This window comes from Cucurbita maxima, unplaced genomic scaffold (assembly GCF_002738345.1).
Source record: "Cucurbita maxima cultivar Rimu unplaced genomic scaffold, Cmax_1.0 Cma_Scf00034, whole genome shotgun sequence".
NCBI classification, from domain to species: Eukaryota; Viridiplantae; Streptophyta; class Magnoliopsida; order Cucurbitales; family Cucurbitaceae; genus Cucurbita; species Cucurbita maxima.
The window spans coordinates 1,605,644-1,617,702 of NW_019272050.1; the positions used below are offsets into that span (position 1 = coordinate 1,605,644).

General features: G+C 34.1%; 3 protein-coding genes across 4 annotated transcripts in view; 2 read left to right on the forward strand and 1 right to left on the reverse strand.

The window, feature by feature from the left end:
- The window catches only part of LOC111467547, a 5,765-nt gene extending 1,785 nt beyond the window's left edge, over positions 1-3,980 (forward strand). Inside the window, exons 3-4 of the mRNA XM_023112487.1 lie at positions 3,110-3,184; positions 3,297-3,980. Of these exons, the coding sequence (XP_022968255.1) occupies positions 3,110-3,184; positions 3,297-3,674 (453 nt within the window). The 3' untranslated portion in view covers positions 3,675-3,980. The remainder of the gene's footprint in view (positions 1-3,109; positions 3,185-3,296) is intronic.
- A 1,286-nt stretch (positions 3,981-5,266) lies between these two features.
- Positions 5,267-6,171, forward strand: LOC111467554 (thioredoxin H4-like). Its single transcript, XM_023112498.1, has 3 exons — positions 5,267-5,551; positions 5,668-5,790; positions 5,889-6,171. Exons 1-3 carry the CDS (start codon positions 5,414-5,416, stop codon positions 6,021-6,023), a joined length of 396 nt encoding a protein of 131 aa, XP_022968266.1. The 5' UTR covers positions 5,267-5,413; the 3' UTR covers positions 6,024-6,171.
- On the reverse strand, positions 5,596-8,567 carry LOC111467551 (dnaJ homolog subfamily B member 1-like). 2 transcript variants are annotated; one of them, XR_002714582.1, is made up of 3 exons: positions 7,901-8,567; positions 6,602-7,116; positions 5,596-5,987 (listed from the first exon to the last, which is right to left on the reverse strand). XR_002714582.1 is itself a non-coding variant. In XM_023112494.1 (2 exons), exons 1-2 carry the CDS (start codon positions 8,404-8,406, stop codon positions 6,675-6,677), a joined length of 948 nt encoding a protein of 315 aa, XP_022968262.1. In that variant the 5' UTR covers positions 8,407-8,567; the 3' UTR covers positions 6,310-6,674. The 2 variants fall into 2 exon arrangements, 1 of the variants encoding a protein (XP_022968262.1); XM_023112494.1 differs by lacking the exon at positions 5,596-5,987 and having other exon boundaries at positions 6,310-7,116.
- Positions 8,568-12,059: the final 3,492 nt, after the last annotated feature.

Here is a 12,059-nt window from a genome sequence, read left to right on the forward strand (position 1 = left end):
AAAAAAAAAAAAAAAAAAAAAAAAAAGAACCCTAGAAGCTTGTCTTGATGTCGATGGAAGTTTGTCAGAAGTTCTAAGAAAATTGCACTGGCTTCATCCTAATTGAAACCACCTTGCCTTCCTCCTTGCCATCTTCTAGCGTTGTTTAGATGTGTCCTTTTTTCCCAATGCCTTATGTCATTTAGGCCGATTAGCAGATGTTCATGGTATCTTTTTTGAAAGGCAGCTAAAGTTTACAAGCTTGAAGACAGTTGGTTTTCTTTGATGCGAAGGTCTAAGATTAGCGATCGATCTAACTTCTTGCTTGTGCCTGCCTTAAAGACGAATATCTGTCTTATTAAGGGTGTCTTATCAACGAATTTGTAGACAGTGCTTGTGTTTTCTCCCTTCTCGTGTACTCCAGTTCCTTATTTAAAAATGGGCCCATTTAACCCTGTCTTGTCCAAAGCCTTAGAAGTTTCCATTTCCATGCCCACTGTCTATCATTAGTTGAAGAAAACAGAACCACCATCAACCATGGGATGATGAGCTATTGGTAGTTTTAAACCAAGGAATTTCTCTTTTTGTAGTACGACAAAAGTGGGGTAAGGACTAAAACTTCTGACCTTGAAGAAAGGAGTCGGTGCCTTAATGATAGAGCTACGCAAATGTAAGTAAACCTTCGACATGGTGGGGATTTGAGCTATGTTCATTTATTTGGAGAAACTACAGAGGAGAAAGCTTTATGGAGAATCTATTTAGGGTAAATTTACCCTTTCTCATTTTGGTTTAGTCTCGAACTTAGTTCTCTTTTCTCATCGACGACGTTCTTTAAATTTTCCATTTCTCATTTGGAGAAATTGCATTGAGGAGAAAGCTTTATGGAGAATCTATCTATGAATCAAGACATCTCAGTCATTCAATATGAACTTGAAGGAAGTTATGAAGAATGTTGTTTGAATTACCACAAAATAAAGTGAAGTTCTGTTAGTTGCAATCAATTTGAATCAAGTCTTATTTACGCAACAAACCTTTCAAGATATTTCAAATGCAGCTTCATTTATTCTTAGGTGGTTACAAATTTAAGATGGATGATTAAAATCTAGATTTATGGTGTTTCATTGATGTTTTTAAGTTTTAAGACTTTTTATTTATTTTTAGGTTACATTTCACTACATCTACATAGTGACTAATTAGGATCATAAAATAGGAAGGTTACAAACTTTTAAAATGCCTCATACAAGGTCAAGGGTTTCATTTTGAGGTTATATAAAGCCATGTATGTTATCTTTGTAAAATGGATTTGAAATAGTGTAATCTTTGTAAAATGGATTTGAAAAAATGTAGTAATAATAACATTTGTGCTTTCCTTTGGCCAATGACTAAGTTTCTTTGCAATTTTATGCAGTTTAGATTGCATGTTTAGAACCATTCAAGCTTGACATCATCAATCTTGCTTGTGGAGGGTTTTGCAATTCTATGTAATTTAGATTGCATGTTTAGAACGATTGATTGTGTCAAGCTTGAATGATTCTAAACATGCAATCTAAACTACGTAGAATTGCAAAGAAACTTAGCCTTTGGCTTAAAGAAAGCACAAATGCTAATTTTCTTACATTTTTCAATTCCTTTTTACAAAAATAACATACATGACTTTATATAGCCTCGAAATGAAACCCTTGACCTTCCAGAGATATTCCAAGAGTTTGTAACCTTTTATGACAATAAATAGCCACTATGTAAATGTAACCTAAAAATAAATAAGTCATAAAACTTAAAATACACTTATGAAACACCATAAATCTAGATTTTAGTCTAAGAACAAATGAAACTGCATTTGAAGTTTCTTGAAGCTCTTGTTGCATAAATGAGACTTGATTCTTCTTAACGTGAAATTGAATGTAACTTGAGTTTAACTTTAATAGAACTTGTCTTTATTTTGTGATAATTTGAACAACATTCTTCACAACTTCCTTTAAGTATGATTGAGATGTCTTTGGTTCATATCAGAAGCATAGCTAACACTTGATAGCATTATTGATGTGCCACACATTAGTTATAAATCGTATATGAACTCAACCTTTTCTAAGCATGTATCGAACACTTGTCATGCATAATTAATAGACACAAATAGTAATAAAGGAAAAAATAGTGAACTTTTGAGAATAAAATACATCAATCCCGGTGTGTAAATGCATAAGTTTATTGATTGAAAAAATTTCCTTGTTAAAAAATGTTTTAGAAATTTTTTCATTGCATGTCTGTGCCCTATATTTTCTAGAAAATGATACTGAATTTGTGTCTATATCCATGCTGTCTGTTTCACATATGTGCATTTTTGTAAGCTCTAAATATAGAGAGGAGTATAGATCTTTTTATTATAAACTTTTACCTAATCAATGAGAAAGCTTTCAAGACATCAGATGTCTAAACATCTGTAGAGGCAAGTGCTCCTAGAATCATCCTCTTTTTGTTGTTTTTCTTAGCCCACTTAATTATTTTAGCTTGTTGCTTTTGTGCAGAGTGGTCATCCATGTTCATAAATGATTGAAACTTTTCCTAAGAAAATTGTACATAAATGTTTTGACATTTCATTACCCTTTGTTAATAGCAATGCATGTAAGATACCTTCTGCATTTAATTCATTAAAAAAATACTCTCTGTAAAGGGGAAAGAGCGAAGTTAATAAATATTAGCCTTTTATTTTCTGATATTTGAGTTCATTTTTTTATCCCTAGTTTGGACGGTGAAAATATCATGTGCTTTGCTTCTTAGAAATGTTGGGAATTTGGCTACCGATGGTCAAAGGCTTGGATGTAGGTTTTGGTTTACTTTTTCTTTTCAAAGGTGTCAGAGACCATTTAATCTTGTAGTGAACAAACATTTTATGGTTCTTTGAAGCTTATATGTATATTTTATGTTGTTGACCTTGAAAAGAAAGGTGTCAGAATATTAGTGGTTAAGTTTGCTGCTTTATTAAAGAATCAGAACGACCAATTGACTGGACATCGCAATCTAAAGGATGACAGTTGCTTGAAATTATTATTTGAAGTTAATCTTTTACTACCTTACTGAAATTGTTTCTATTGGAAATTTTAGTAGTAATATTGTGTAACTCTTTAATTTGTAGGACGTTGACGTGGGAGAATTGCAAGGAGATGATATCAGTGATGATCAACCTGGTTCTGCTGACGAGTTGCCCAGAGTATGCCACAACTTTGTTAATCTTTCTGCAGTACTTCACTCTAGTTTTTCTCTTATTTTATTATACTTTCCGAGTATGCCGCTATTTGAACTTGGAAACTTCTGCATTGCAGGATATGCCGGAGGCCGGAAATTCTTCTGAACTCCTCATATCACAGCAAGAAGTGAGATCAGAAGAATTTGAGCTGAAACATGGGGATGGAGATGCAAAAGAACAGCAATATGTTCCTCGAAGGTCCTATATGAACCAAAGAGGTGGCAGAAGAGGAGGATACCCTAATGGTCGTGGAGGTCGCGGTGATGGAAGGGGTGGAGGTTCCTACCAGAATGGACGCCCTCGATACTATGACCAGTCAGGAAATTATTACCAGAGGAACTACTATAATGGTCGAGGAAGAGGTGGTGGGAGGGGTGGTGGCGGCCACTCATACAACAGCCATGGTTCAGCCCAAGGTGCTCCCAACTCTGCAAGTATTGGCGTGGCTTCGTGATTATTCTATGAATGTCCTTGGGGGCTGTTTCTCAGAAGTGGATGGGTGGTTCGCATGTCTGTTGCTTTTCATTATTCCCTCTCCCCTATTTGGACATTGGTGCTCGTTGAATTCACCATCCAACATCTTGTTTTTTGTAGTTCTAGTTTTGATGGATCCAATGGAAGCTGTATAAAAAGGCAGATATCGCCAAACCACCATTTGATCCTAAGTTATTTTGTGGACGTGAGTTGATGATGATGCTTAGATATTTTAAGGTTTGATATGGTTATCTCGTTTTAGTTATTGAGTATGCGTAGTTCTTAACCACATCGTTTTAGAACTGTTCAATTCCTGATATTGTAGAACTTGGCGAATTTCCATTCCTTGTAGATAATTCTCTTCTTCTACCTTAAAGAATTTTGAGTATGATAAATTTCGTGTTATTACAGTACAATTAAAGTATAGCACGGTGAGAAACTCAAAAGAAAAAAGCGACGCATATATACCAAGCAAAGCATATTCATTTCCATTTCAAAAGATGGCATTGTGCTGGGCCTCACATATTAAAGCTTCAATCGAAGTTTCAATGGTTGAATTGGAATGGTAATAGATGTTTTATTGATTAAGTTATTCTAAAGTTAAATTAAAGTGTGATACTCCCCATTAATATTATCATTATTATTATTTTTATGCTTATATTCTTTCCTGACCATAGAAATTTATTACTTATCTAATACAAAATATACTTTTTGATATATGAAATTTAAATTAATATCTATTCTTTACAAAATGAAAACCTCATTTTATTTTTGTTACTACTTTTTACTAGAGTTTTTACCATCTAAACCCAAGTTTTTACTAGAGTTAAAATTCAAATGTATTTACCAGAGAAGTGAAAACATCATATAAAACTATGAACATAATAATTATCGGACGAAAAATAAAATTAATATATTTTATTAAATCACCTCGTACAATTAAAAAATAATTAAAGAATTGAATGAACCTTAAAATCCAAACTTTAGCGTTGAAAGTATCTCTTTTAAAAATCTAAAAATCGCCTAAATCTCAATTACAAACTTTAAAAACCAAAATTTTATTTTGGTCTACTATTTTTTCTAAGAAAATAGAATAAAATAATAAGACGAATAAAGGCAAAATATTTAGGGTCATTTTTTTATGTATATATATAAAAAAAAGAATATAGTAATAATAATAATAATAATATCTTGTCAGGTTTTCCATACAAGATTTGACATCATAGTATTATTTTTTTAATACAATAAAAATATAGCCATGCATTTATAATTTATTCTTAAAAAAAAAAGTTAATTTATATATTTAATTAAATACCATTTTGCCGCAATGTTAAAAGTTGATCAATTTATGGCCGGACACTGCATTTTTGATAAAGTAGTTCATACCAAAAGATACCAAACGAGCAGACATTAACTTTTAAAAAAGTATTTTAATTCGTATAATTACTTTAAATTTGTCCCTAATCAACTTCGTTAATCCCCACTTAAGAGTTTAAACGGTGATAATTTCATTTTCTGTCGACAACACAAAAATTAAGAAAATATAAAATTACGGCCCATAAGGAATCATATTCCATAAAGCTTGAGTTTCCCCCTTTACTGTTTTCTTCTCCTATATATGAAGCTGCTCAAACCTGTAATAAACACAAACAAGGTTTCTCTCAGAGAAGAGGCTCAAACTGACCTGAGTTTAAGAACTTCCAGCTTCAATTTCAAAAAATGGGAGCAAGCTTTACAGTCCCACGTTCAAGATCTTCCAGTTTATCATTAAAAGGAAAGGCTCCCTCCATTGTCGAGTGCCTCAACAAAGCTGAGTGGACAGCTCATTACGAAGCCACGAAGGAAACAAACAAGCTTGTAAATTTCATATGAACTTTCCATTCCAACATATAAATAATGCATGCTTCGGATTTGTCGTTGACAAGCAGCTGTTTTTTGCTTTGTGATTTGTTTGTGCTGCTGGTTTGTTGTAGATGGTGATTGATTTCACTGCTGCATGGTGTGCACCTTGTCGACACATGGAGCCGATCATCAAGGAGTTTGCTGCAAGGTTCAAGGATGTTGAGTTCATCAAAATCGACGTCGATAAATTGGCGGTATGGTCGAGCTTTCAATCTTGTCTTGTCTTTGTGTTTGATATTGGTTGAGTGGGTATGTTGAAACATGACTGCTGAAAAAATGGATGACAACGCAGGATGTCGCTAAGGAATATGGCGTAGAGGCAATGCCAACATTCATACTGCTTAAGAACGGGAAAGTAGTCGATAAAGTGGTCGGAGCCAGGAGGGAGGACCTGCAAAAGAAGATTGAGAAATATAGTAAATATTGATGATGTTCATGAAGCATCTAAATAAGGAAGGAAAAAACAGTAATAAAGAAGCGGGATTATCTAGTTTGCTAGAACAAACAAACCATGTGGTGTTTATTCTATTATGCCAGCCCTTATGATTTATGTTCAGAAAGATTTCTGCCTTTTTCTCCTATAAACTCAAACAAATACATAAAATAAATGACAGGTAGCTCAGCCAGCAGAGTGAACATGGTTTTGATTGGTTCCATTGATTGCAATCAAACCAATCAGAGGATGGAAATGGTTTATAATATGCTAGAAAGGATGACAAAAAGGACGCTGCATAAATTATTCAACACCAGATGATGCACAGTATACACGAAATTCCAAGCTAATAAAATACAAATAATCTTACACAGACTTCCATGTAAAATATGTATGATCACATGATGCAACATTATTATAATCAAGTCAAAATTAACTTTTGGCTACAAGGGCAGTGGATGAAGAATGCTAGATTTTAATCCCTAAATCATATTTCCAGGAATTAATCAAGCAGTTCTCCAAGATTCTAATATGCACAATGTTTCTTTCTGGAGTGTAGGACGAGTATTTACATGTTTTTGAGCTTGTATTATCGATCCCCTGTGTAGAAGGTTCGTTGTTGTGACCGCTCCTGGACTCAGCTTCTTAATCAGAACCACCCAAAGCCCTTCTTAGATCGGATTTCTGATCAAAAGTAAGCTTTGATGGGAAAACTATGTCAAACTTGATTCTAAGATTCCCCTTCTTGTTTGGTTCTTTAGAGATGGGCATTCCTTCATTCTGGATCACTACCTCGTAACCCGGTTTGACAATATCAGTAACGGTCGTGAGATTTCTTCCATCCAAAGTTGTAAAGTTCAATGTCTTTCCGGTTAGTGCTTCTAGTAGAGATAGTTTCTGATTCACTACCAAATCATTACCATCCCTTTCAAACACAGGATGCGGTTTCTCATCGATGATAAATATAAGATCAGCAGGGGCGACCCCAGGCTCTTGATTGCCTTTCTCAGGGAAAGTGATTTTTGTCCCCTTCTTCCAACCAGGCTTGATATCGATTTTTAACACTTCATCAACAGTTTTCGGCTTCCTGAAAAACAAGTTACTTGAATGTCAAGCCTAAATCGAGGAGAAAGACGAGACGAAAACTAAGCAAGAACAATGAAGATATGAAAAGAGAATGAAATAGGGTGTCACACAAGACGAATCATCACTCGATGAAGTTAAATGTTTGCTTGATTGCAATTATGCCAAAAAGGAAGAGTAAGCTTATGTTCATTCAATTCGATTCAATGGTGTTCTTCTCCAATTTTCATCAAGAAAAGCATGTTAATTATTCGTAATCAACAGAAAATATCATTATAGATGCGTCTTGTGGCCATTGAAGAAAGAAGAAGCACCAAGTCCCCTTTCTGATCATAAAGTTTATGTCAGAGCATGATATTCATATAATCACCTGTCTTTCTGAAAAGCACGCAGAATCATCCAATTTGCTACACAAGTATGTCTTTACTTAAGGCAGACAAGAATTTGACATAACATGCTATGCTATAATATTCAAAGTTGCAGACCACTGGCTCATATTAGTTTATCCTATCGTCTTTACATCAATGGTAAAAGTATAATAGAAGGGATCGTTCGCCATTTAAAGAGGTATCAATATCCTGATAATCCTAGGCAGGCAGCTAGAGAAAAAGAACAATATCTTCGTAATATTTTCCTTCATTTCCGTCCATTAAGCCTTGCATCATCAAAGATACCATTAGATAAATCGAAATAAATTATATTTATCAGCATTCAACATCTTTGTTTCAATTAAAATCAAAAGAAGTAAAAGAAGAGCCAGAAACCACTAGCAGGAAAATTTGACATACCCAAATTCATCAGGGACAATGCGGGAAATCTTCATCTTCCTCCTAGAACCTCTGTAAAGCTCTTCCAAGCTACACATTAACTTGCTCTCAATTGGCGATGCTTTCTTATTCGTTTGCTTCCCAGCCTCCGCCTTACCATTCCTAAACACACTCTCTCCCCCAAACCCTCGGCTCTTAGCACTCCCAGCCCCGCCGAACAACTCGGCGAAAATGTCATCTGCATCTCGAGGGACATAGGAAAAAGAAGGATTGGAATTGGCTGGAGGAACAAAATCAGTAGATTTGAGAGCCTCCTCGCCGTAAAGATCGTAGATCTGACGCTTCTTAGCGTCGCTCAAAACATCATATGCCTCAGATATCTGCTTGAACTTAGACTCCGCCTCTTTCTTGTTCAAAGGATTCTTATCAGGATGCCATTTCATAGCCAACCTCTTGTAGGACCTCTTCAGATCCTCTTCATTCGCTTTTCTGTTCACCTTCAACACATTGTAGTAATCCACCCCCATCACACAGCTACCTCCTCGATCCCTCAAAATCCTTCCAAATCCTTCAAAATGTGGATCCAAATTCCCAGAGCTCGAACAAACTCCTTTTAGCTGATGACTTCAATTTCGGGAACTAAAATCGAAGCAAAAGTGGAAGAATTGTGGCTGATTGCTCCAATCTCGCTTTTTTAATAATATATATTTAAAGTCAAATGTCTTTTCTTCCTGCTAACGTCACATCTCGGTGACAGAAACTTGCGTGAATGACAATCCTGAATGGACGACGACGATTTTCCTTATCCACGTGAGGGTCACCCCTCTACCCTCTCCTTTTGAATTGTCGGGCACCCAATTTATTATTTATTATCATTTTTTTTTTAAATATTATCTCCTTTTTTTTAAAAAAAAAAACCCCTTCTATTATTGGATGGGTAGGTTTTTTCTTATTAATTTAATTTAACTAAATCATCAATTATTAGTTGGTTCTCATCAATATATATATATATATATATTTATTTATTTATTTATTTATTTAGAGTAAATAAAATAATAGTAAATAATACAATAGTTGAATATAAATATTTTTTATAATTAAATACAAATAAATTCATCAAATAATGCAAAAATGCTTCCTTTAAAATCAAATAAAATATTAAGGTGATTTTGTCGGCACAATTTACTATATTTGTCTAATAAAGCCAAAAATATATTATATACAACAGAAAAAGAAATAATTATGCACAAAAAAAAAAAAAAAAAAAAAAACAAATTAANAAATGATTTAGAAAGGGTTCCAAAAAAATATCGAACGTGCGGTCAAGTAGTGATTTGGAGAATAAGTGGTTGGGTGTAGGAAAGAGAGAGGAGAGGGACAGTTTTGTACTTTTACATATATTTAATAATATAAATTATAAAATAAATTATGCATTTAATTTGGAATTCGAATATTAGTCGGCAGTCGCCGCCGTGGGAACCGCTGCGGAATAAGCCAAACACGTCATTTTTCACCATTCAACCAGCTGGCCCCCCTTAATTAATTAAAATATATTAAATCGACTTTTTTGTCCAAATTATTTTTTATTTTAAATTACCATTTTTAATTCTCCTGAAAATCTTTTAAAAAATATCTTCTTTTTTTCCCCAAGGAAAATAGACTTATTTATCTTTAATTTCTTTTATTATATATGCCTTTTAATGAGAATCTAGAAATTAAAGAGAAATATTTGCTTTTAATGAAAAGTATTTTTATTTAATTTCCAGATTCACATTAGAAGGAATAAAATCTGATTAAAGATTATTTTTTTTTTAAATAAAATTTTCAACGTTTTATTTATGTAATTATAAATATGTAAAAAAAAAAAAAAAAAAAAAAAGTCAAAAGGTAAATGAGATTCTCTTCGTTAAAGTATTTGGAATAATCTTTTTAAAAAATCATTAAAATGGTATATACTATTTTCTATTTTACCTTTTATCAAATTTATTTTTATTTTTAATAAAAATCATTTAAAAAAAATGCTAATAGAACTACAAATGTGTTAGGTGAGTTCAAAATAGATTTAAAATTTTCCTTATTCGACAAGTAAATTTTGATAAACATCATCCACGTACGAAATAAGTTTATTGTTTTTTTCTTTGCTTGAAAGTAAGTGTGTTACTTTTTGTGAAACCTCACATTGATTGAAGATGAGAACGAAATAAAAGTGTGGACTTCTCTCTCATTGAAACGTTTTAAAACGGTGAGGCACACGACGATGCATAATTGGGTCAATATCTGTTAGCGATATACAAGTGAGGATGCTAGAAACTCTTGAATGGTGAGATCTCACATCGGTTGTAAATAAACTTATTGGGCTTAGTTTGAGATTGTGGTAACCCGAGAAAATAGAGATATTTATTATTTTTAGAATAAGTGATAATAAATGGAGAAAAAATGGTTGGTGGTTGGTTGGAAAGGATGCACAAATAATTACTTGATATTTTGAATGGAAAATAGATACTTCGTTGCTTGAACTTAGCTTTCCTTTCTCTTTAATTCTGTCTCATCTTTTAAGATAAGATTTCTATACTTAAAAATTTAAAATTGTGATACCATCTCTAGAAATCTAGAATTATATCTTACGAGTGAGACTAGAATTTGTGGTTTAATCAAATTAAACATCTCAAGCTTGAAATTATCACTATACTTCTAATTAAAAAGTCGGACAGATTCTTATTTACAGATTCACAGTGATGTATTAAGATTTTGAAAATATGATATCAATTGGGCAAGCCCTCTCGCCATAATACGGGCTAGAAGAACATCAAATCACTTGCTAGGGAACCAGTTTCGACATGTTGGTTTTGGATTTGTCCATGTGTTCGTTCTCATCTTCATAAAGTTCATCTTCCACTTACTGTATTCATAGTTCTGGAACTGTTTCAAGTTCATGCTTGTCGGTGGACAATGCTTCTAACGATCCCACCAAATCCACGGTCTATCAATGTCGTCTTCAAGCTAATACACGCTCAGGGACTCCGTAGCTTCTCGACCCACGAATCCTCTCTCTGCCTCTCTACCAAATTCTTCAGGTTTCTTCCTTACTTGATTTTGGTTATGTCTGTCGTGTTTTTTTTTTTATCAAATTGATGGCCCCAATTCGATCATATTGTAAAACTTGGGTTAGATTCGGAGGTTTATGTTGGCAATAGTTTGATTCATTTATATGCTGCTTGTGGTTTTTCGAGTTTAGCATTGAAGGTGTTCGAGAAAATGTCTAACAGAAGTTTGGTTTTGTGGAATGTGGAAGATTGATGCAAATGGTCAATTTGGGCTTTTGGAAAATGCTGTCGGTCAATCTTTGAGCTCGATGGCTATACAATGCAATTCGCTTGTGTCGGTATTAGTGCTTTATCTCTGAGGATGTGGTGCTCTGGCTGGTGATGTCCTGATCAACTCCTCACAGGTGGATATGTACAGCAAGTGTGGTGGTTTCTTGAGAATGGCTCGACAAGTGTTTGAGACAAGGTGTGAGATCCCACGTTGGTTGGAGAGAGGAACGAAACATTTCTTATGAGAGTGTAGAAACTTTTTTCTAGATGCGTTTCAAAATCTTGAGAGGAAGCCTGAAAGGGAAAGCCCAAAGATACAATATGTGCTAGCTGTGGACTTGAGTTGTTACAAATGCTATCAGAGCCAGACATCAGGTGATGTGTTAGTGAGAATCCTAAGCCCTCAAGCGAGATGGATTGTGAGATTTTATATCGGTTGGAGAAGGGAACGAAGCATTCCTTATAAGAGTGGGGAAACCTCTCACTCGTAGACGCGTTTCAAAATCTTGAGAGGAAGTCTTAAAAGAAAAGTTCAAAAATGACAATATCTGTTGGCGGTAGGCTTGAGTTGTTACACAATGTCCAAACATGGCTTCAAATTCATGGAATTCAATCATCGGAGAACTTACTATGGTAAAGTGTACACAAAAATATCATCCATGTGGTGGGTGTTGGATGATGAAAGTCTCACATCAGCTAATTTAGGAAATGCTCATAGGTTTATAAACAAACAATACTCTCTCCATTGGAATATGGCATTTTCGGGAAGTCAAAAGTAAAGCCATGAGAGCTTGTCCACAAAGTGGACAATATCATACTATTGTGGAGAGTCGTGTTTGTCTAACAATATCATACCAAAGTGGACA